The 23,797-nt window shown below is 38.6% G+C and overlaps 1 protein-coding gene and 2 pseudogenes across 2 annotated transcripts; 2 read left to right on the top strand and 1 right to left on the bottom strand.

The window, feature by feature from the left end:
- The first annotated feature begins 2,720 nt into the window (after nucleotides 1-2,720).
- Nucleotides 2,721-18,280, top strand: LOC148737719 (uncharacterized; annotated as a pseudogene).
- LOC148737721 (uncharacterized) lies at nucleotides 12,305-13,910 on the top strand (annotated as a pseudogene).
- On the bottom strand, nucleotides 13,620-17,279 carry LOC148737720 (uncharacterized). Of its 2 annotated transcripts, XM_088750358.1 has the most exons (6): nucleotides 16,912-17,279; nucleotides 16,589-16,776; nucleotides 16,329-16,370; nucleotides 15,219-16,137; nucleotides 14,977-15,104; nucleotides 14,685-14,863 (listed from the first exon to the last, which is right to left on the bottom strand). In XM_088750358.1, the coding sequence occupies exons 2-6, from the start codon at nucleotides 16,736-16,738 to the stop codon at nucleotides 14,831-14,833; spliced, it is 1,272 nt and encodes a 423-aa protein (XP_088606484.1). In that variant the 5' UTR covers nucleotides 16,739-16,776; nucleotides 16,912-17,279; the 3' UTR covers nucleotides 14,685-14,830. The 2 variants fall into 2 exon arrangements, with proteins under 2 accessions (XP_088606483.1, XP_088606484.1); XM_088750357.1 differs by having other exon boundaries at nucleotides 13,620-15,104.
- Nucleotides 18,281-23,797: the final 5,517 nt, after the last annotated feature.

Genomic DNA, 23,797 nt, shown 5'->3' with positions numbered 1-23,797 from the left:
AAGTGCTGCATCCGTATGCCTAGGAAAAATATAGAAAAATGTTCAGGAAAACAAGCTATACACTAGTATTCTCGTGGAGCAGTAAAACGATCAACAAACATCATCAAAGTTTGTGAATATATGAAAGTCATATATTTGAACTGTGGTCAAAGAACGAGTATGAGAGCGATCTTTGCAGTAACGAACACCACTTAAGCAGTTGATTCAGCACTTCATGGGTTTATTACGAACCAACCTAATGACCAACTCCCAGTTGGCTTGTTAGCCCAGTTGTTGGAGCACTGCACCAGCATCGCGGAGGTCATGGGTTCGTACCTCATAGAGGCCAGAATTTTTTACAGTCCTCATTTTCACTACTGCGTCAGTAGTGTTCGTTACTGCGAAGATCGTCCTCTTAGTCGTTCTTTAACCGAAGTTCAAATATTATGACTTTCATATTTTCAGAAACGTTGATTCATCAATTGTCGACGGGTTTATTACGAACCAACGTAATGACCAGCTCCCAGTTGGCTTGTGAGCTCAGTTGGTAGAGCACTGCACCTGTATCGCAGAGATCATGGATTCGAATCCCGTACAGGCCTGAACTTATTTCAGGCCTCATTTTCACTACCGCTTAGGAGTGCGTGTCCACAAAAATCAAAAATTGAGCGGCAAATCTAAAAATTTCAGAATCGGCCAAACTTTGGTTATTAGTAGTCCATATTGAACTATTTATCGCTATGGGGTTGATTTGTCAAATGGTGTTTCCTTTTGGTAGAAAATGATGATACCCGATTTCGGGGCCAAGTATTGAAAAATTAGGCTCATTAAATTAGCCATCTTGAAGCTGATGGCCTCCCGTAACTATAAATTCAGAAGACATCCAGTTGGAATCAGTTTATTTTGCAATGTTTGCAGGTCTCATATTATAATTCCTGGGACATTTGTAAAACAATAAGGTATTGACTGACACCTGAAAGGAAGCCCTCTGTTTTTCCATGGAAATAACTAGTAAACTTCTAAAAATAATTTACCCTACTACCTTTATCACAAATCAAATGAAAATTTTATTTAGAATGCCGAAGAAATGGGATGTTAGCTGATATAAATTTTTTTTCTAGGGAATTTAGGTTGTGCTCGGTGAAAGTGTACTCAAAATTGCAATTTTTCGGGAAATCAAACAAGAGAGTGCGTGATAGACCGTGACAGACAGCTCTCTCATTCCAAAGCCCAAAACTGGAATAAAATATATCTTCTTGTTGTTTATTACTTTTTTGAGAAAATACAGCAGCTAATGGAATGCTTGTTTTATCACTAACTTGTACAATTTTATTATGTGAACAGTACATAATTATGCAGCACATTTACAGTTTTCTTTCAGGTGAATGATGCTGTTTTGCCGGTACAAGAGTTAATTAATTGATACCATTTCTACTTTTAGAGCAGCCACCAGCTGGAGATAATTTATAGTTTAAAGAATCAAGATTTTATCACTGATCACTAGGGACTATGCAATTGTTGATCTAAAAGCCTCGAAATGAACTATTTATCATTGTTGTTATAGTTGCTAATCATAAACAAGTTGTGATCCCAATTCAATTATAGGGAATTTTTCCCACAGCCTGTCGCACGCTATGCAACTTAGCAATGGCGTTCTCATGCTCCTTTCAGAGAATAACTGGAGAAGGCTGCTCGTTTGATAAAGCAACAGCCTTGAAATTTTTACTTTACCCAATCGCTCAAAGGATATTTCGAATCATTGTTCTCACTGGTCAATTTCTGGAGTGAAAACGGAAAGTGAAATTATACATGGTAGAGTGGATAATTTCCGCAAGGACGAGACGTAGAGCTTAGACACAATCTGCCCACACCCCCGGCGTGAACTCGGACCTGGCTGGCGCCGAAACACTTCCACGTGCTGTGTGCCACAAATCTTATCCCAACATGGAGCAAATAGAAAAGCGGATCGAAGAATTTTGAAAATGGTGAGTTAATTCTCAGGTTCATGTTTCCAAAAGCTCCGCTGTCCCTGACCACTGTAGAGCATATGCTCTGAGTGATCCTGAAGACCCAAATTATTCTGTGACTTGTGGCCACACCCATTGAGACAACTGTGACCGCTGCTTGGTTGTCTCGTCTGTAATGAGGGAGATTAAGGAAGGCTTAGAAACGGCTGAATTCTCGGACAATGAAAATGAAGAACTGTCTTTTGCTATTTCCCAGGCCAAACATTGAATGCTGGAAAGCCCATTTATTGCGGTCCATAACTCAAGTTGAATGCAGACTTGACATCATGAGCGGCCTCAGCGCCCCGTCCATTTTTTTAGTACTTGACTGGGTGATGAAATATCTTCCACGTTAATTCCGGCAAAGCCAGTCGGATTGGTTTGGTAAAAGAGGTATATCGTGGCATATAGTAGTGGCGATTAAATGCAACAGCGAAGAAATGGAGATGATGACATTCGTTCATGTGTTTGAGAGTGCTACCGCTCAAGAAAGTAGCTCGGTGTCAGCCATACTTGATGACGTCTTTATTCAACTGAAGACTATTATGCTAGAACTGCAGACCATCTATATTCTAAGCTACAACGCTGGATGTTATCACTGTGCGCAGACTCTGATTACAGCTCCTCAGATTGCCAAACGTCATGACCTTCAGATCTCTCGGATTGACTTTTCTGAGCCACAGAGAGTCGAGGAAGGGCGCTTGCGATCGCAAGGAAGCCACTATAAAGTCACACATGGCCAAATATCTGAGTTCTGGACACGACGTTGAGATAGCTGCACTGATGAAAGAAGCTATGGAGTCTTCCAGGGGTGTGTGTGGCGTAATTGCGAAGGTGTGCAGTCCTTCCAATGCTCTATCCATCAAGAGTTTCAAGTTGGAGAAAGTGAGGTTTGTCAGAAACCTTTGCTACGGCCAAGATGGGATAAGAACGAGGAGAGCCAACGACATTGGCCTCGGAAAAAAGTATTCCCTGGTCAAACTGCGAGGTCCCTGAACAGTCGGAACTTCTGACGATTGAGATCAGGCCCTCGACCAGCGAGACTATCACAAGCTTTACTCCAGTAGTAACCAGACGAATAGGTGGCCGAACCCCCCCAACTGATATAGAAGGCAACTCCCATTGTGTAGATGAGTCTTCAGATGAGTCAGGCGTTGATGTTGTTGTTGTTAACAATTGTCCATTATTTGCATGCGTAGAAGAGGGATGTGTCAATACGTTTATACGGCATTCATCGCTGGTTCAACACTTGGGCTATGGAAAGCACAAGTGTGCTCTAGAGTATGAAACGCCCTTTGACAGGGCCATAATAGAATACGCGACTAATCTGGATTGTGGCGCGAGTAAATGCCCAACGGTCCTAGAAGGTAGTAACCCAACGATCCTACAAAAATAAATAAAATAAAATAAAATTGTGAATTTATATTGCGCAGTTTCCATGACGGGATGATCAACTGCGCATTATAACAATGCATGGAATAAATACAAATTACATCAGTACAACAATGCTTTGTAATAGATACCAGTTATATCAAGTGTAGTATAAAATATTAAAAGCTGAGCGAACTAAGAATAAAAAGCCTTACTAAAAAAATGCGTCTTTAAGAGCTTTTTAAAAGTGTCGACAGATTTAGCCATTCTAGTTTCCGAAGGGAAATAATTCCAGAGTTTCGGCGCTGAAGCAACGAAAGCACGGTCGCCTAGGGTTTTTAAAGCTTTAAAATTCGGGTAAGATAGCAGTATTCCGTCATTAGAACGCAGTCCATGTCTTGAATTTAAAGGCTTAATTTTGACAAGATCATTGATATGAGACGGTGCGGATTTGCGAATGGCTTTGAAAGTTAAAAGTAGAACCTTAAAATTAATACGAAATGAGACAGGAAGCCAATGCAGCTGACGGAGCACCGGTGTAATGTGGCAAAATTTGCCCTCATAACAACAAGTCTGGCGGCTGCGTTTTGAACTCTCTGCAATTTGTCAATATGGCACTTGGGCACACCGTATAATAGACTATTACAGTTGTCTATTCGGCTACTAATAAAAGAGTGAATAAGAGTCGCAGCTGAGTCCATTGAAAGGTGTTTCGTTATAAGTCTAATATTGTGTAGTTGATAGAAAGCAGCACTGCATATTTTGGTAATGTGTACGGCCATAGTGAGTTGATCATCGAACCACGCGCCCAAATTCCGTACCACAGACACTTTGCCTACATCGCAGTCTTCGGCCCTGATAGTATTAACAGCAGCTTTTTCAGGACGTGTCGTGATGCTACCACAATAAATTCAGTTTTGTCGTCATTAAGCATAAGTTTGTCCGTGGTCATCCACTGCTTAACATCCGAGATACCGGTTTCCATCGATCTAATTGCCTCGTCTTGACGAACAGCACAGCTTGGGTTGAACGATAAAGAAAGCTGGGAGTCATCTGCATAACAATGAAGTTTTGGAAGGTGACGACCAACAATGTCGAAGATTTTGCTTAAGTATATTTTAAACAAAATGGGGCCTAGACATGATCCCTGGGGAACGCCGTAACGAAGATGAAAGACATTTGAAAGCGCTCCCTGAACAGATATTCGTTGTGATCTTCCGGCTAGATAACAGCGAAACCACGACAGAGCAGTTCCATTGAGACCCAGCTCTGATCTTAAACGTGTTAGCAAAATACTAGGGTCCACAGTGTCGAAGGCAGCACTCAGGTCTAAGAGAACGAGGAGAGTCGCGTGCCGTTTATTCATGTTAATCAGAATGTCATTGTGAACTTTCACCAAAGCGGTTTCCTTGCTGTGAAATTTCCTATATGTAGACTGGAATGCTGGAATGCTGAAAATGCTAGAAGGTAGTAAACCATCACTACCAACTGTGCCCACTACTCTTCCGATGGGATGGGCACTGAAATCGACACAGTCCCGTAGTACAAAGGTTACTGACAATCAAAAGCAGTCAATCATACTGACAATCAAAACCTTATTTCCAAGTTTCAAATTGGAGAGAGAACAGGGAAGACAGCCGACCCTACTGATAAAGTCTCTAAAGCCATGAGGACTGCAAAAGATAGCAACGGGGAGAGACTATTTAGTTATGGGAATTTCCTCACAAACCAGCAAATTAGCAGTTACTTTTCTCGCCTTGCTTCTAAGCGAAGTGTCAAGGAAGATCAGCCTGATAGTGAGAACAAGACTCCGGGAATAGATCTTCAGAGTGTACTTAGTGACAAGGTTTCGTCTGAAGTCAGCATTTACATTTAATCATAAATGACTCCTACAACATCTGTGGGTTAGTGTTGAACTCTTAGCTTTGCTCCTTCTCTCTACCTAGGTTACGGGGTATCTGTGAATCCTTTGGTCTTGACATATCGGAAATTACAGTTCGAAGGGAAAAGCCATTTGTGGCCTTGCTCTCAAACCTGATACAAGGCTGTACCTGTAGCTGTGGCAAGCGCTCATAACCGTATTCGGTACACGGTATTACTACCTGGCAGCTTGATTTCATCGTATCTGGCCACCAAAACGATTCTCGTCATTATTTGGCCAAACACCGAATTATTTGACAAATGAACCTTATTTAGAGATAAGTACTATTATAGGGACGACTAATAGCCATAGTTTGAACAATTTCGAGTTTTCGAATTTTTGCCCCTCATTTACGATTTCGTTTGATCCTTGGAGACATTCGCTCTTATTTTGTTGTAAAATTGAGAAGTATTTGTTCTGTAACATATATTTTGGTGTCTAGTATCTAAGTTAGTTGTTGCGAAATTTTTTTATGAATCGTTTGTAGAAGGCTCGTGAGCCAATTCAAAACACAGTGGCGTAAACTAACCCACTCGAAAGCCAATTTACCGTAGGAAAAATAAACTAGTCAACCTCGGGATTGAAAATGCTCCCCGAGTCCTGCGACCTCGGGAAGCCTTTTCAAGCCCGAGGTTGACCAGCTTACAGTTTTTCACTATATGGACTTCCCAGCCGGCAAACCACATGAGCACGTTAACATATACATATTAGAGATAAAGATAAAACAAGAATAGCGATAAAAAGGACAACAAAAAAATTAATACATGTCTATAGCACGACTAGACTACCACAGGAATGACCACTATATTTCCAATGAGCTTTTTCGTTGAGCATGGGCGGAAATAAGAGCTGTGTCTGTCACGGTCGGTAGCAAAATCTCTTGTTTGATTTCGCAAATATGTGCAAGTTTAAGCGCTATCTAATTGACTACAGCCCTACTTCCCCAGAACAAAAGACATATCAGTTAAAAGCCCATTTGTAACGGGGTTTGACCTCTAGGTTTCGTTTAATTTGTGATAAAGGTAGTAGGGTAAATTGTTTTTTCAAGCTAGGTAGTGATTTCCATAAAGAAACATGGGGGGATCTTTCAAAAAAATGCAAAATGTCAGATTTCTTTTCAAATGTCAGAATTTACAGTGCAAAACCTGGAAATTTGTGAAATAAGCTGATTACATGTGAATATCTTCAGGCTCTTTATTTAAGGCATAACGTTTTCTTGAAAATTTCTAATTTCCAAGCCTAATTTGCTCACATCTGGCCCTGAAATCTAGTATCGCCATTTCGGCCAAAAAAAATCTATTCGAGAAATGAACCAAATAGCGATGAATAGGTCAATATGGACTATTAGTAGCCGGAGTTTGAGCAAATTTCGCTTTTCACATTTTTGCCGCTAGTTTCTGATTTTGTTTGATTCTTGCTGACACCCACTCTTGAGTCGTGTTTGTTACTGCGAAGATCGCTCTCATAGTCAACAAACATCATATTTTCATGGCATTCACCGTTGGTAATTCTGCGGTAAAACGCTTGGAAACTAAAATCCAGCTTTCGTGCGCTCGGGAACACTACTGTAAAACGTTTAGGAAAACAAGCTATATGCTAGCGTTTTCGTGGAGCAGGAACACAATCCCAAACATCATGTTTTCATGGCATTCACCATTATTTATTCTGCGGGAAGACGTTTGGGAAATGCAGCGTTCACGCGCACGGGAAAACTTGAGAAAAATATTAAGGAAAACAGCTATCCATTGGTATTTTCCTGGTGCTGAATAACATGCGATGAACATCGTGCTTTTCTTCAGTCTTACTGAGAGCGAACAATGAATTTTCCGTCCGTTTCCAGATATCTGAAAACGTTGGTATAATGTTAAATTCACCATCTCGAACCTTGATAACACCAGTAAACAACGCAGATGAGCAAGCGTGGTTGGAAATCAATTTGTCAAAGAATGCAGTACTTCAACAAGTGCTTGTTCGTTTGTTCAGACGAACTTTGTAAGCCAGAAGTTTTAGGTAAAGGTGTCCAGGCCTTCCAACCTTTCTTCAAGACTTTTCGCTCGGTGAAAATCATAATCTTTGAACACACTGTCCAGCTCTAGTAAAGAGGAACTTTTTTGTCACGTGCAGCCTTTCAATTTCAAAAACATGAACAGTCCACTTATCTTTATACTGTGTACTTTTAGGTTTAGAAGGTTCAAACACAAAACCTTCCTTGTGGTAACTTTTAGAGTTCAAAACCGGGTAGACTTACCCATTGCTGCTTCTTCCGCTTCTCAATATTGCAATCGAAGAGGTCAATGTAAAGTGCAACTGCTTCTGATTAAAATGAAAACACCTCTCATTACATTGGCTAGCAAAATGTACATGTGTTAATGAAGCAAAAGAAAGATTAACTAAATGTATGCGTGATTTTCCACTTTCCTCGTGATCAAGAAACCCTGATAAAGCACCTGCCCTTTTCTAGGAAATGCTACCTCCAAGAACTTTAGCTCTAGTTCCCAAGCTCTTTTCTAAAGGACACAATAACACAGACTCAGTCTGGGAATCATGATTACCCGTTAAGTACATGTTAAATTTAATTATTTCCATTTCATAGGTATTTCTTATGACCTCAAAATCTCTTTATTAACAGTGCAATCTCATTAACCTCGGTACTAAGCTCCTTTGATTTCTTGCATCAGAAAGAGTTTGTAAGGCTGCAATTTTTGTTAAAGCTGAGTCTGAGGTGTTTAAGCTCGTGGGTCTTCGACAACCATGATATGCGATCGAAAGACAGTGGCATGGTTGTTAGAGCGTGTGAGTTGAACAGAGGCAAATTCAAGTTTTATTAATCTAATTTATTCAACCCATATTATCACCCAGTCAAAGGTTATAGTATCAACCACAATACGTATAAACAATTGTTCAAGAGGTTAAATTTACTTAAGGTGGTTCCCTTTTTTTGCACTGCGCAACCTTTTGTGTGCATAGCAGTGCGACATCCAAGATAGCGGCCGTTCTTCCCGCTAGCGTGAGAAGGACAAGGGGCGCTTTTGCAAAGCGAAAGCTTTTATTCGCAATAAGAATTCCGCCAATCGGCTGAAAGCTTCCTGGTCTGCTCTTGAAAAACAAGGAAATGAAAAGAATGTGCGTGATCCGGAAAACTGCGGTGGATTCCCACTTCGCGGCCGTCGAGTTGTAGAATTAGATGTCCTCGCTGAGGCTTTGGATGGAGGCTGTGAGGCCTGTGGAACAGCTCTACGGCTATCCGACTGCATAAAAGAAACAGTGTCTGGGCTAGGATCACAACTCTACGTATGCTGTTCAAACTATGTGTGTGGAGAGACAAATATCGGTCGAACAAACAAGACCCACCGTAGCACCGGAACAACGCGAGGGAGACCAATCTTTAATGGAAACACGTAGCTCGCTGCAGGTTTGTTTACATTTAACGTTGCTAAAAATGTTGTTTTTCAGCATCCATTTAACATCTAGCCAATTTCTTGATATGTTGAATGGACATATTTATAGGGATGCTGCACGCAGGAATAGGTCCTACCCACGTAAACGAGTTGTTGTCATTCATTAATATACCATCACTTGGAGAGTCCACGTTGAAGGCTCGCGATAAGGAAGTAGGGCCCAAAATTGAAAAGTTGGCCAAGAAATCATGTCTGGAAAGTTTAGAAAGCGAAAGAAACCTGTGGAAAGATGATAGTGAAAAGGAAAATGTGGAGATAGGAGCGTCAAATGACATAGGATGGCAAAAAAGGGGAAAAGCCGACAACAGCCTGACAGGTACACTGCAAATTCTACATCTGAAAGAATTGAAAAGGGCAAATTTGGATATGCATTTTCATAGAAAGCTGCTATTTTTTCTCTGGATTGTTCTTTAGCTTACTGACAGTTCTGGTGTCAGCCAATAGTCAAAGTTATATACACAAATGAATAAAATATTATATCCTTACTTTCACCACTAGGTGTTGGCTCCATGGTTGGCCTAAAAACTGGCAAGGGGATTTGCTATGGTTCAAGGTCAAAAAGTTAATGTATATACATATATTTTGCCTACTAGCACCTTGTTTAAAACAACAAGAGCTATGGTTTTTTTCAATTTGACCAAAAAAGTACAGAATCATTCGACATTTGACCTCACCCATATTTGCCTCCTCTTGAAAGTGTTACCCAGGACCTTTACTCACAATGTCTTTTGTAAAGGTGTGCAACATGTGAAACTGCCAGCAGACAGTCAAAAAAGCCTCGCATACATGACTGCAGGCTCAACTGGGAAGGCTCGTCAAAAGCTATGGAAGCTGATGTTTGTGTTGATCTAGTCAAAAGGTAATTACTAACCAGGTATGTACGAGTAAAAATAAAAAATAAAATAACAACTATAAGAACAGCTGTTGAAAAGAGAGACTTTTGGAATCTGTTCTTATGATAGCAGTGTTACAGTAATGACACTTGAGCCGTAAACAGTGGAAAGTCTTACATTACCTTACACTCTTGGTAATAAGGATTTAAAATTTGACAAGAAAGCAAACATAAAAATGCAGCTTTATTTTGTAATATGAGTATGTTGAAAATGCAGAAAAGAAAATACTTTAAGATAATGCCTTGGTGTAGTTTGAATGCCCTCACTTTTTATGGCAAAAAATTTTATTTTTGTGGTTTTAGTCTGCTTAACAGTTGTGGAGAAAAAGATTTAGTTGTATCTGTTCTTGTTGGGAATGATGACTCGTCCACCATAAGAAAAGTGAGGAAAAATGTTGAGCATGAGGTTGAAAAATGGTCAGACGTAGTCCATACTGAAAGATCCTTTTTGTACAATACTTTATTTCAGAACAACATACAAATACATAGTTATTAAGAAAAAGGAAACCCAGAGGTTAACCCTATATCAAGGGTCTTCTATTTATTTATAAAATCTTATAGAACTATTTAATAAAAATATAAAAAAGTCAAATAAGAAGCAGCTAAATATCATAAATAAATATAAAATGGTGACTCAATAAATATTCATATGTTTCTTCCATTTTGATGTAAACTCACTAACATTAGGGCTGTCACAAAAATTAAATACATTAATAGGAAGGTTATTCTAGGGTTTGTTAATTCTGACAAAGAAAGAATTTTTATAGCAGTTCAGTTTTGCTAGTTTGAGTTGTAGCTTATATGGATGGTTACATCTCGACTTAAGTGTTTTTATAAAATTCAAAATAGTCACTGAAATTTAATCCATTTAGATTGAATACAGTTTTGTAGCATTCCAAAGAGCTCCATTTAAGAATTTTACACCTCTCCTCATACGCCATCTCTTGTCTTCTTTCGCCTAAATCCTTTGGTAGCTCACTATACAGCATCAAGACCCAAAACAAAAGCCTGACAGATATCGTGATACAGTATTTCCAGCAATGCTTTGGTTACGCACTAAAGCAAAGTAAGGATGATGAAGAAGGTGTGCGAAATGGTCTGAAGTCTATTGTGCCCCATGCTTATGGTTACCATTCTTCCTGTGGCAACTGGTGTGGCTACTTAAAAAATTCTGCATCCTACAAACACTTCCCCATGGCAAGGATCTGATAGACAAAAGCTTGAGGCAGTCCCTGGAAAAGATCCTAGAAGTAAGTACAGTGTGCATGTATGGTGGCACAGGTGGCTCCTCACAAATTCCCAATTCCCACCATTTTACATGTAGTAGAGGAACACAACTCTTAGAAAATAGTGTTAGTGCTTATGATTGTATTCTAATTAATAACGGGAAGGGATAAAGTTATAAGTGTTAGGGGACTATCAACCTCTTTCTCAGTTTCACAAGCTTTTATGAGATACCAAATTTTAGTGAAGAGAAATCATTTGTTTCTTGAATTTAGATTTATGCTTCAAATACCAAGAAGCTAGCTCCCCTTGGGCTAAACCAGGTAAATGAAGCACACAACAACACTATAGGAAGTAAAGCTCCAAAGACCAGACACTATGGATCTAGTGAAAGCAATGACTTCTGGTGTTGCATGTGCTGTCGGCCAAAAGAACTTAGGCCAATCTAATGTTTCTCAGGTGAGCAGATATAATATTATGAGCATTTTGTACACTTCCCAATTTGTGAGATCCATAATTTGAACATTACTCATTATCCACCATGTCCAGTGTTGTATCACCAGTACCTTGCATATCATAAGTCACAAAAAAAAAAAAAGAAATCAGTAAAACATCACTATATTATAACTTAGAATATGGTTTTCACTAGGAGTGGTGAATTTCTCTTAGGCTTTTATGAAGACACAACTATCTCCAGGTTCCATTTCTTTAAATTTTGCAAAGAAAATGGACAAGAAAAACTCTAAGTTTGAAAGAGAAACAGAAAACAAGAGAGTACAGGAAGAAAAGAATTGAGAAGAAAGAGAAGCAGTTGAAAAAGACAAAACAGCTTGAGAACAGAGAAAGGTAACAGTATAGTTGTGGATTGGGCTTTCATGGACACAATGCTGTTCGGGAAATTCCAGTACCACCTGCAGCCTCAAAGATTGAGAAGGTATCGTTGACCAAAGACTACCATCAAATCATATTTGATTTGGAAACATCTGGAAGGGGAAATTAGCTTTGCAGGGTGGAGTTTAGTAAAAATGTAACAAAGTGAATATAATGATGTTTGTCTTAGCAGAATATTTCTGAATTGCACATTAGAGAATAATTATATTTAATGATGGAATTGTTTTTCTATTTTTCTAGATTGCTGAATACTCATCCTGATAATTTGCATCACATAGATTCCTTTGTTTTATCATGCCTTGTTCTTAAAGTGCACCTAAACCCAAAAACTTTTTTTTGCTTAATGAAATAAGGGTATTTTTTGGAGTATTTCTTTGCAAAAACTTTTTGATTTGCTCAAATCTTCGATTTTCTGTGCCCAGTCAAAATGAGGAAGATCAGCCACCATCTTGGCTCACAACTGAGTTTAAAGAGGAATGGTTCTAGTGGGTAATGTGACGTCAAATCGAGAACACGAAAGTTTACATTTCGCATATTTTCATTTGTTTGGGAAGGTTCACGCCGGGGATTTTTAGGCTCTAATTTGGCCAAACCGACGGGCTCAAGTAATGCGCCAGCGGCTAACTTCCAACTGGCTATTCTCTAACAAAACATGGCGGACGCTAGTGCAGTGTTTTTTAATACTGTTTGTGGTGCGCTTGTAGTCGCAGAAGCTGAACTTTCGGGAAAAAGATGGTCAAATTAATAATATGAGCGAAGCCCTAGATGATATAAAAGGGTTGTTGGCACCAGTTTCGGTTCGACACTTCAATAACCGAACCGGATTTAAGCACATCTTGGGAGATTATTTTCCAATGTTTCAAAGGCAAGCCATGGACTGGCTCAAGACATTTCAGCGACGAATGTCTCCACGATGTTCCGTCAAACACGCCTGGCAAGTAGTCGTGGAGGAAAAGCTGCACAGAGAGCTTTTTCAAATTTTGGAAGCTATTGTTTCGCGGACACATTTCGGAGTTATAGCTGACCGAACACGAAAGAACTGTGTGTTTGCTTTCACCTCTCATGACAGAGTGAGAAAGGTATTTTCTGATTGTACAGATCAAAATCTGAATAAAAATACCTTTTTGAAAAGAAGAATTAAAGGTAACAAGCGCGTAGAGGCAATCATAAGTTCGGAAAAACAGTTTGGAATAAAATATTCGTACAGAAAAGAATTAATCACCATTGATTTTCATTACGGCTACTGGAATGAGCATGACTGGCCTCAGCATGTGTGAAATGAACAGTAACTACGATCACTCCTTTCAGTCTAATACTTTTAATATACTTGTTTTCATCTGAAATATATATTTTCTATTTTTCATTTTTAAAGTACCCATTGCCATAATTATATTGATATTGAATTCAAAATTTGTGTCCTTGAGGAGGAACTCAGAGACAATCAAATACATATATCTTTTTAAAATTTCGTAATCAACTATCGTAACAGTAACATTAAAGACATAAGTAATTTCTGATGGCAATGCATTCAGCATGCAATGTTTTGTATATTAATGAAAAATTGAAATAGTAAAGTATCTTTTGTAATCTCTGAATATATCTTTAATATATACATCTATATATTACTGTAAACTATTCATATTGATATTCAATGCACTATTGTCTATTAATGAAAAATTGAAATAGTAAAGTACCATTTGTAATCTCTGAATATATCCATAATATATTCATATATATGTGTATATATATTTAAATATTACTATAAACTTTTCATATTGAAAATTCAATGCACAACTGGTAATTTGCTTCCTCTTGAATCACTCATACTATTTTATATATTAGATACTATACATCATTTTGATTACTGAGAATTGAGGCAAAATTCATTTTCCTTTCAATACTCCAAACATACGGGCTTAATAGTTGTTCATATCCACTATGATAATTGATAATATGGTATTTGATAGAGAGCAACTTTCTTTGACAATTTGCTCTGATTTTGGTGATTGATCTACAAACATCTGAAAAATTATTCCAGAGGTATTCAAAATCTACATATATAATTTGTTTTCCTTTTAACATAGTATGTTGGGGTATACACTGAGTATCTCATGAAGGGCCATATATTAAGTACATTATCATAACAATAAAATAGTTATATTTTTGTCTGTGGTTTGCAAATTCTAAGAAAATATTACATTACAGGCCACCTTCAAGCTACTTTATTGCTTCTTTAGCCTCAAGCGTGGTTTTACCTTGAAGAACACAGTCCAAAACTAAGTTTTGAAAGTGTTGAGAACAAAAACTACACTTCTCTACATCACCATCTTTAGGAAGACCACAGTAGCAAAAGTCACGGGTAAAACACCTCTTAGGTATATATACATTTGAAGTGTGTTTGTACACAGTTTCATCACACCCATTTTCTCGTAACCAGAATAATGAAATGTACTCATGCTTAAAAACCTGATTCCATCTGTTGTTAAACTGGGTATTGCTAGTAAATTTGGCAAGAGTAACATGCTTTGCCTCCCTTCCCTCCATTGTATTAATTCCCAAACCCAAACCTAGAGTTTCCTGGAGTTGCTGGGCATGCACAGGCACTATGTGGCCAATTGTCCAGGAAGTAGGGGTACTTTTAAGAAAGAGTGCAGTAGCTCTGAAATAGTTGGAACAAACCTGATTGAGACTTTGAACCTGCTCACTTGACATTGTGACCCTACTAAAAAGAGAGACTGAATCTCTTAGATTCAAACCTGTGTAGGCAAAAACATGTAACTTGAAAGTGTGAACATTCTGATCTTCATCAGTTTTCAGACTTTCGACAATATACATGAAATTGTGACAAAAAAGACGCGACTCTTTACCTGTAAATCGATATTCCAAGGGTCTATTCTTTGTTCTGTCATCTGCAAACCACTTCCTGATCTTTTTTGCTAAACGTGTTGCTTTCACATTGAATCTAATGGCATGATAATACTTACCAAAACAGCTGTTTGGAGAAACATCTAAAATAGACTCGCATTCACCAAGATGACTCCGTGACAAAGAATACATCAAGACAGATGAGTTCCATTGTTGCCAAGCATTATTCTTCAAATGAAGGGGTTCTGCTTTGGCCCTATCAATAAATTTACCAACCAAAGGAGGAAACTCTTGCCTAGATTTTTTCTGTGAGATGAAGGATGTTATTTTCTCACGCTTTGTAGCTGGTTTCAGAGTTGTTTTACTTACCTCTTCCTTCTTCTTTTCCACAGCAGCTGCCACTCTAATTCTTTGATTATAGTTCCATGGACTCCATTTGTCTTGTTTTTTTAAACCAAAATTTCCTTGAGTGTCGGTAATATCACTTTTGTTGATGTCTACAAATGGAGAAAAATAAGAGGCAGATATACTTAGTTCTCCTCCTAGAAAAGCCAAATATTTCATGTCATTGGGTAGCAGTTCAAATTGAAAGGACACAAACTTCTCCTTACCATCAATTTCTACTGAAAACATATTCCCCTCAATTTCAGTCATTTGCCTTTCAAGCAGTGCCACATATCTGCGAACAGGCTCACAGTCTTCAGAGCAATTGGCCCCAAGTAAGAGAAAGTTCTCTGCAGAGCTGCACACACGCTGACCACAGTTTAGGAAACTAACTAACCAAGCCAATGCTTGGTCATCCTTTCCAAAGGGTGCACCATCCCCCCCTATGGCAACTTTAAAAGTTCCCTCTTGCTTCCCAAACCAGTTGAGCTTATCCTTCCTGCAATTGTTGGCACTGAGATAAAATTGTGCCATTTTCAACAATAGCTTTAAAAGGTCCTTGTATTTCCCATTAACCATATCTTCTTCCTTGAGCCCTTGGCAAAGTGTTTCCCTTACATCACGTAAATCACCTGTGTCTATTTGATTAATTTTCTTAAGCACCTCTTTATAAGAAAGAAGTCTTGGTACTGGAATGTTGCTCATGAATTCAATATGCCTTCTTTTAACTCCAGCATCATCTAAGCACATTGTTAATGATGTCCTTATTGAATTATACTTCTGCTTGCTTGCAATGCCACCCCTGTACAAAATATTTACACTTCTAATAAAATTTGTTTGACTTTTCTCAAAAATATTAATCTTCTGTTTTACAATTTTAGGAATAACTTTCTTTGTGAACTTAGCACATTTTATCATTGCATCACTCAATACTGACAATGGAGCACTTTCATTCAAAACTGCCATGAGACCTGCATATGCTGGTGTCATATTCTCAGCAGTGGCTCCATGCAACATTTTTGCAGCATTTAATGTCTGCAGCCTCCTTCGTCTTGCACTACGGCCCGGGCCAGAGATCTTCCCATCATCTCCCAAAATTGTTGGAGAGCGGGTCCTCCTGTCCACAAGGTTGTCTGTAACAGAGATCTGAAGAAAACAGAAAATTTTTATCATGCAAATCTTCAATTTCACTTCAGTGCATAACTCCACAGCCAGAGTAAATCATACATCACTCTATTGATAAATTGTTCGCATGGAATAAAAGAGCTTTCTCCAAGAATATAATTTTCAAAAGAGTATATATATTACCTCGTAATATATGAGTTGAAGGTACTGACCTTTTCTTTCACATTTTTGTTATCCTCATTCACCAATTTTGCCTAAAACACAATATCAACATAGGCCGAGTTTGGCTAAAATCAAAGAAAAGCGGAGAATTTCATGAAAATTTTCAAAAGAATTGCTCATTTCGGCGTATTTAGAGATGAAAGGCACTTTAACTGCTTTCCGATTTATATTGTATTTCTCTTAACTACATTTGAAGATGTATGCGTGCAGGGATAGGAGAATCAAGTATTTGATATTCAATCTTGTTTACCTTTAACTCGAGTCGCTTTAATTTCCTTGCCTTTTTCGTAAACTCTTTATCACGGGCAAGGGCAGACACAAGAAGGGCATCTTGGTTCCGTTTAACCTCCAAATATGCATTCAAAGGAAAGCGATTTTTCTGTCCTTTCCTTGGCGGCATGTCGTCGCACTCTGTTGCAACGCGTCTTTATCCACATTCTGTTGACAAAGTGAAAGCCGCTCGCTTAGTAAACCTCAAAATGCTCGAAAGTCCAGCGATGGTAGTCGTTGAAAAGTTCAGATATCAAGGAAACGAGACAAAAATCAAAAATTCTGAATCGGACAAGTCCTTACCAATAAACGCATGATTCCGTAACTTTGTCTCTTGCTTCTGGCCGTCTTGTCATTTTTAAGGTTAAATCTTTTAAAGGTGCCTCAAAAATACGCTTTGCTTTACGACGCCATGACAGTCTCCTCTTTCCAACCAAAGGAAAACCAAAAATAATTCTCCTACTATGCCATGTTTAGTATGAAATTAAAGCTCTTGAGTGGAACTAGAAGTTGGTTGCAAATTTACCGCGCTTTGATTGAACCATAATTCATAGAGAGCCTGCGAAGTTAAACATTTCCCGGCTTTGCGCCAGACCTCCGCACGGCCAACATGGCAGCGGAAAAAAAAAGGAAAAAAATATGGCCAAAAAATACACCAGAAATCCCCAGCGTGTTGTAGTCGATATTGTCCGAAAATATGGCGACCAAGTGTGTTGGACATAGGACTATGTAGCAACGTGCAAATTAGTAGGACAGGTATTCAGAATCACTCCTATTTTTGTTTTAGATATATCCTGCATAGATGCACTAAGCTTTTTTATTACATTTTTCTTTGTAATATCTTTATAAAGTAATAATTGGATTACAATATCGTAAAACAAGTAATGATGCTGAAATCCAACAAATTGCAGCATCAGATGGTAAAGATGAGTTCTCTATTTATATCAAGCCTTGTAATGTAATATCACCAGAAGCATCTGCTGTGAACAAACTTATCCTCCAAAGAGGAATCCTGTTTTATGATGGGAAGCCAGTCACTGATGCCACTGCAACTGATGTGGCCCTGAAGACCTTAATTGAAAATTGAAAATCAAGAATGCCTTGCATTTTATTTGTTCACAATTGCAAATCCTTTGATGCCAGGTTCTTGGTGCAAGCAGCAGAGAAAAATGGAGTCATGGAGGACTTAGTTAAAACAGTTTCTGGCTTTACAGACTCTCTTCCAGCATTCAGGGAATTGCTTCTTGAAAGGAAATCCTATAGCCAAGAAAACCTTGTACAAGATCTTCTGTGTAAATCCTGTGAAGCTCACAATGCTCTTGCAGATGTGCAAACACTCTACCAGCTAGTGAACAAGTTTCTAAGGGTCAAACTGCTACAACAGCACAGCTTCAAAGTCTCATGGGTGGCATCCTATCAGAAGCTCCTAAAAGAAAAGAAACTTCTGGTTAACACCCTGCAGCCATTAGTTAGAGAGAAACACATTTCAGCCTCAATGGCCATTAAGTGTACAAGCTCAGGTTTGGGTCTCTCTCACCTACAAGTGGTATGCCAAAGAGGCAAGGAAGAAGGGGTGAAGCAAGTTCTGATGGAGAGGTTTCACAACAAACCCAAAATCTCCTCAAACAAGCGGGTGCTGGTGCAAATAATTATGTCTGTACTCTATAAATAATGCAAATTAAGATTGTGATTTGTGCAATTAATGTTTTGAAATAATTTTTGCACAGAAAATGTAGTAGTCAGAATGATGACCAGTGAGACATTGAAGTGTGGTTCTCAGCGAAGTATAAAAAGCAAATTTTAAAGTACAGTTTGCATTTTTCAGAGTATACTTCATTGTACTGTAGATATCACTTTTCGACATTTCATATTTCCACCGTGAGTTTTGACTTATTAATTACGTGATTACCTATTTTATACATTGTTAATTTTGAGGGCCTCACTGAAAATCGCTATGGCGAGCTGGGCTCCCTCTCTAAATATTTTTTAATTAAAAACTCCTGTTTGAGTGATGGGTGTAGAGTTCCCATTTGGCTGTGTATAGAAACCAAACAAGAAAACATAAAAAGAATAGGAATCAACAGTCTTTTCTTCAAGTTTCTTTGTCAAGCCTTTATTGCCCCAAAGGAAAAAATTTTGAACCGTAGCTCACTGGAATTAACAAAACGCCAGCGCTACAAAACAGTTTCAACTAAAGGTTTATAGCTTCAAAATCTCATCAAATCTTGACTTACCTCATATCTGTTATTTTTGCACGCTTTCCAAGTATGAATTTCCGTGTTGGCGATATCAAACACATGAAAACAACCGAAAACAAGCTTAATATCGAGTGCATACTTCGAAGACGATGGGCGCCATTTTGTGTCTCGTCCCAGTCGGCAGCGTGCACATTCTCTATCCTGACTGTGATCTCAAAACCATGTCCACCTTTCACGGCAGTTTGTGAGGAGACAAGCACGGTGACACCCGGTTTTTTTTTTTGTTTTTGTTTTTGTTTTTTGTTATTTGCTATGAACAGTCTAATAAAGAACATATTTGAAGAAGGAAAAAAGTTTGATAGTAGAATATAACGTTTTTTGGAAAATAGTTCCCTACTTGGTGTATTTTGGCCAAGGCGAGGACTTCAAGCTAACCACGAAACTGTCCGAAAAAGTGCAAAATCACGCTTCCCTTTTTTTCCACCGATTTATATTCTGACTGAGAGTGCCTCCTCCTGACACTCTCAGGCCTTGTCATATTTACCAAGTGATCTGCACAATGTTCTTAGGTTTCCGTCTCTTGTTGCTTCTCCTTTATCGCCGATAGTTTAGACGAAATACGAAAACATGGTATGTTCAGGAGAGGGTTGTTCACCGGTTGGAGCAGTTCGTGTGGAGCTGTGATTTGTTATGCTGTGGATTTGTTGAGGCGTTCCCCAAACTTGCCCTAGAAGGAGTTTAACATCAATAAAGCCACCGTTTTACGACCTGGGTTCTTCTGAATCTGCTCAGAAACTAACGTGATTTTCTCCCGCTCCTTATACTCTCGCACATACCGGGCCTCGATCGGAATTCTCGCATTGTCATCCTTGATGGTCAACGGCTAGCCTCTTGATTAATTTTCAGCCAGGGGTTGACACAATTGGCAAAGCGTCTCTTGACTCTTTATTCTTTGGGAACGTGGCACACCTCGTGATTTCTTACCATGGGTGAGTTCCCAAAGTTCTCCTATGGTGCGGTCGGGATGTTCACCAGCCTTCACCGCGATCTGGAAAGCATCTAGGACATCCCTGCCAAACGCAACCATAAAACTCGTGAATGGTACGTGTACAAGTATCATATCTATCAATGTACATAACGGGTTGAACTGTTATGCCATCCCTCCCCACCTTTTCAGGAAGTTAATTACCATAACTTATCCAGTGCTTCCCAATAAAGATAATGGCGTAATCTTTCATTCTTGTAAGCTTTGTAGTGGAATTGCTGACCTGCAGAAACTCGGCCATTCGAAAAGATAATCTAATAGCTCTACTCCTAAGAACTCCAGGTCCAACCATTCCTAGTTAAATGTTTTGTAAAAAAATTGAAAAATTATGCTCAAAAAAAAAAAAAACAGTAACATAAACCACACTCTAAAATTGTGATTACCCTTTAAGCTTTGCCAATTTCGTTACTTGTATAGAAACCAAATCAAGGAGTTACCACCTGGAGTTTTCAATGACAGCTCCGGGTAGACTCGCCTGTACATAACACACTCAGGCGTTAATATCTGACCAAGTGGAGTCCAATTCGGTCTGTAATCATAAGATCGATCAACAAAATAGGACAACCGCGAAGCAAGAAGTCCTGTTACCAATTGATCAAAACTATGACAAAAATCGAGAAAGTAACTAGACACCGCTCATAGATTTTCGTCAAAAAGAAAAAAAAAAAATTAACTCGGCGAAGTCCACAACAACACCTTATCGTCCTTTTGTGCTTAAGAAATTGTTGGCTAGTAGCAGCCGCACTAAGTTACTCGGAAGCGAAATAGCGCTATTTAACTTTGATAATGAAAGTATGCTATGGTCTCTTTAAATCTCATCAGGGCTAAAAAAAAACTGAGGTTTAGGAAACCAGAGAAAACATTAGATTAAGGATATATCCATTTCGTAGTGACTTGGATGACAACCAAATAGAGGGGCTACCACCTGGAGTCAGCCATTGGAAGAGACGTATTGCAAAATTTTAAATTTTCTTTGGCCAGACAGAAACTGGGACAACAAAAATACATGGATGATAAATTGATGTTTAACCTAAATTTAGGATATATCCACCATCTACAGTCTTGAGACAACTTGATGAAGGAGCTACTACTTGAATTCTTCCCAAATACAGCGATTATCAGTCATTTACCATAAATGTATCAACAACAGCTTCCGTTTGGCCCGAAGAAATGCTCAGATATTTGTCCATTTTCTGTTCTGAAAAATGGAGAGCGAGGCTAGAGGGAAACTGCAAACGACAAGGCATTCGCGCAATATTAAAGATCGTATTTAGTACGACCAGAAGGCACTCTCAATCCAGCTAGACAGTACAGTGCAGTTTACAGGAGTCACGGTGAATGTGGTAAAATTTAGATTAGTGAAACAAGAAGACCTATGCAGAAGAGAATGAGAGAACACGAAAGAGCTATATGTTTAACCCGTACCGAGACCTCCGCCGTTTTTAAGCATGCCAACAAGACCAGCCACCGTTTGCCTCGAAGAAATGCTCCGACATTTGTCCGTTATCTGTTCTGCAAAATTAAGAGAGCGAGGCTTGAGAGAAACTGTGAGCTTCAAGGGAAAAAATAATAAAAGGACAAACACTCAGGCTTATTTTTAGGTCAAACGGGAATATTGTGTTCATTCTCCTTCAAACATTTCATTAAGTACGTTTAATAAGTCATTTAGAAACTTATCGACCAGAAGGAAAGTTAATTTAAGAGTATTTAAACTCAGGGGTCTTCGAAAGGGATAATACGTGATTAAAAGAGAGTGGAATGATTTTTAGAGCGTGTGAGTTAATCAGAGGAGAGCATCTTTTTTCATTAGTTACAGGTGACTTGAATAAGATTTCTTAACCATCACTGATGACCAATTCCGCCCTCTTAGGGCACCTACTTCATTTGCATTTGCGAACACATCTTCGTGACTGGTAACAATAAAGTAATGTTATAAAAACTTTTTTCATTAATAACACAATCAAGAAACTGCGTGGAGATTTATTTGGTCCATCTATCACGCTGCAAGAGTTGTAAGTTAAAAAAAATACATCTATTGTCTGCTCCACGACACATTTTTAAGCGACTAATACAGATCCTATCACACGCTTGATTGGTAGGATTCGACATCCCATTGCCCTTGTTATGAATCCCACTACTTTAAAAAGAAAAAGGGGTTGGAGGAACACAATTTCCGTTATATCAATCAAGTTTATTCAACCCATATGATCAACCAGTCCAAGGTAATGTTATCAGTCCCAATAAAAATTAAAAAAACAGTTGTTGAGAAAGACAAATTGACCTTAATCTTAAAATCACGGTGTTGTATTTTATCAATCGTAACTAATCCCACTAAGTTTCAAAACAAGTTAGCGGATCACCTTTCATGTCATTTTTCCCCTACATAAAGCAATCACAATAAAAAATAGTCCACTTGGATTTCTCGGCATACAAGGTATGCATATGCTGTACTGAAGGAAATGGGGCATTGGAAAAAATGATTTAAGAAATGTTTCTTCGAGCTCAGAGGGACTTCATAAAATGTTTTAAATGATTATAAAAGTACTACAGTACTCTTTTCTCAGTCCGACACCAGGGCTAACTCTTTTTCCCAGCTCCTTGTTTTGCTCTTGTCCCTTACGAAAATAGATAAATCTCAGCCCCCCTGGCCCCAGTGCCTATTTATTTTCTTAGGACACTCCATAGTCCTATAGTAATATTTGCGAAAGACAGAAGCCGATGGCGATGTGACTATAATTTATGACCTAAACTATTAGAGCTAGTGGAAATCAAGCCTTAGACATAACTGGTTTACAACATCACGTACAACACATCATAGACCATAACTTTCTAAACATATCAAGCGTGCAGATATTTTCCGTAGTTTCAAGAAATGCTCAGTCAGACATCTTTGGCGGAGCAGAAGATAAGCCAACCTAAGGAGGAAAAACGCAACTCTCACCTTTTCTCCAGAGGGAAAAGCTAAGCAACAACATAAGGAGACTTCATGACATTTTTCAATTAAATGGTATTTTAAACCATTCCTAGTTTAGTTTATCTATAACTCAATTTAAACAAAAAATATTTGAAAAGGACAAATAACATAGACTCACACTAAGATCTCCTTTCTTGAAACGTCAGTTACTAAGGAACCAGACAGACGCCTGAGCACCATGCAGTGTCTACAGAAAACCAAATCACACGGACTAGTGCTTACCGTATGATGCACACCACCCTTGATCAGTAGAGCCCGGTATTGTCTGACCGAGCGAAGCGCCTTGTGACAAAACCTTTAATCCTCTCCGAGGATAAGTAACATTTGCTCTCTTCCCTGAGCAGAGAGCTCGTTAGTTTATCTAGCCCACATTTAAACAAAAAATGGTCAAAATGGTAAATAACATAGACTCAGTGTAGGAATCATAATTACCCATTAAGGAGCGTTCTTAGGCTCAGTTTCGTTCATGTTTTAGGTACTTAAATGGAAATCAAATCAAGAAGCTACCAGCTGGAGTCTTCAATAACAACTCCGAGTTGACTGAACTGTAAGTAAGACATTCATAAGATAAAATTTTGAGGGATTGTTGAGGATACATAGGATATTTTAACAGAAATATGATTTCAAACAGGTCAGCGGAACACCTTTTTATGGGGTTTTTCCACTAACATAAGCAATCATGAGAGATAATAATCGATTTGGACTTTTTGCATACAATGAATGCATATCCTGAATTGAAAATAATGGGCCATTCGACAAAATGATTCAATAACTGTTTCTCCGAACTTCGAGGGACTTTATAAACCCTTTTAAATAATGTGTAGACGTACTACAGTACTCTTTTCTCAGTCCGACACCAGGGGTAACTTTTCTCCCCACTTCTTGGTTTCGCTCTTTTCCGGTGCGAAAATCTCAGCCCCCTGAACCCAGTGTCTATTTATTTTCTTACGACACTCCATATCCCTATAGCAA

Source organism: Stylophora pistillata, chromosome 2 (genome assembly GCF_964205215.1).
Source record: "Stylophora pistillata chromosome 2, jaStyPist1.2, whole genome shotgun sequence".
NCBI lineage: Eukaryota > Metazoa > Cnidaria > Anthozoa > Scleractinia > Pocilloporidae > Stylophora > Stylophora pistillata.
Note: the sequence above shows the minus strand (reverse complement) of the source record. Positions and strands in the feature narration are given on the sequence as shown.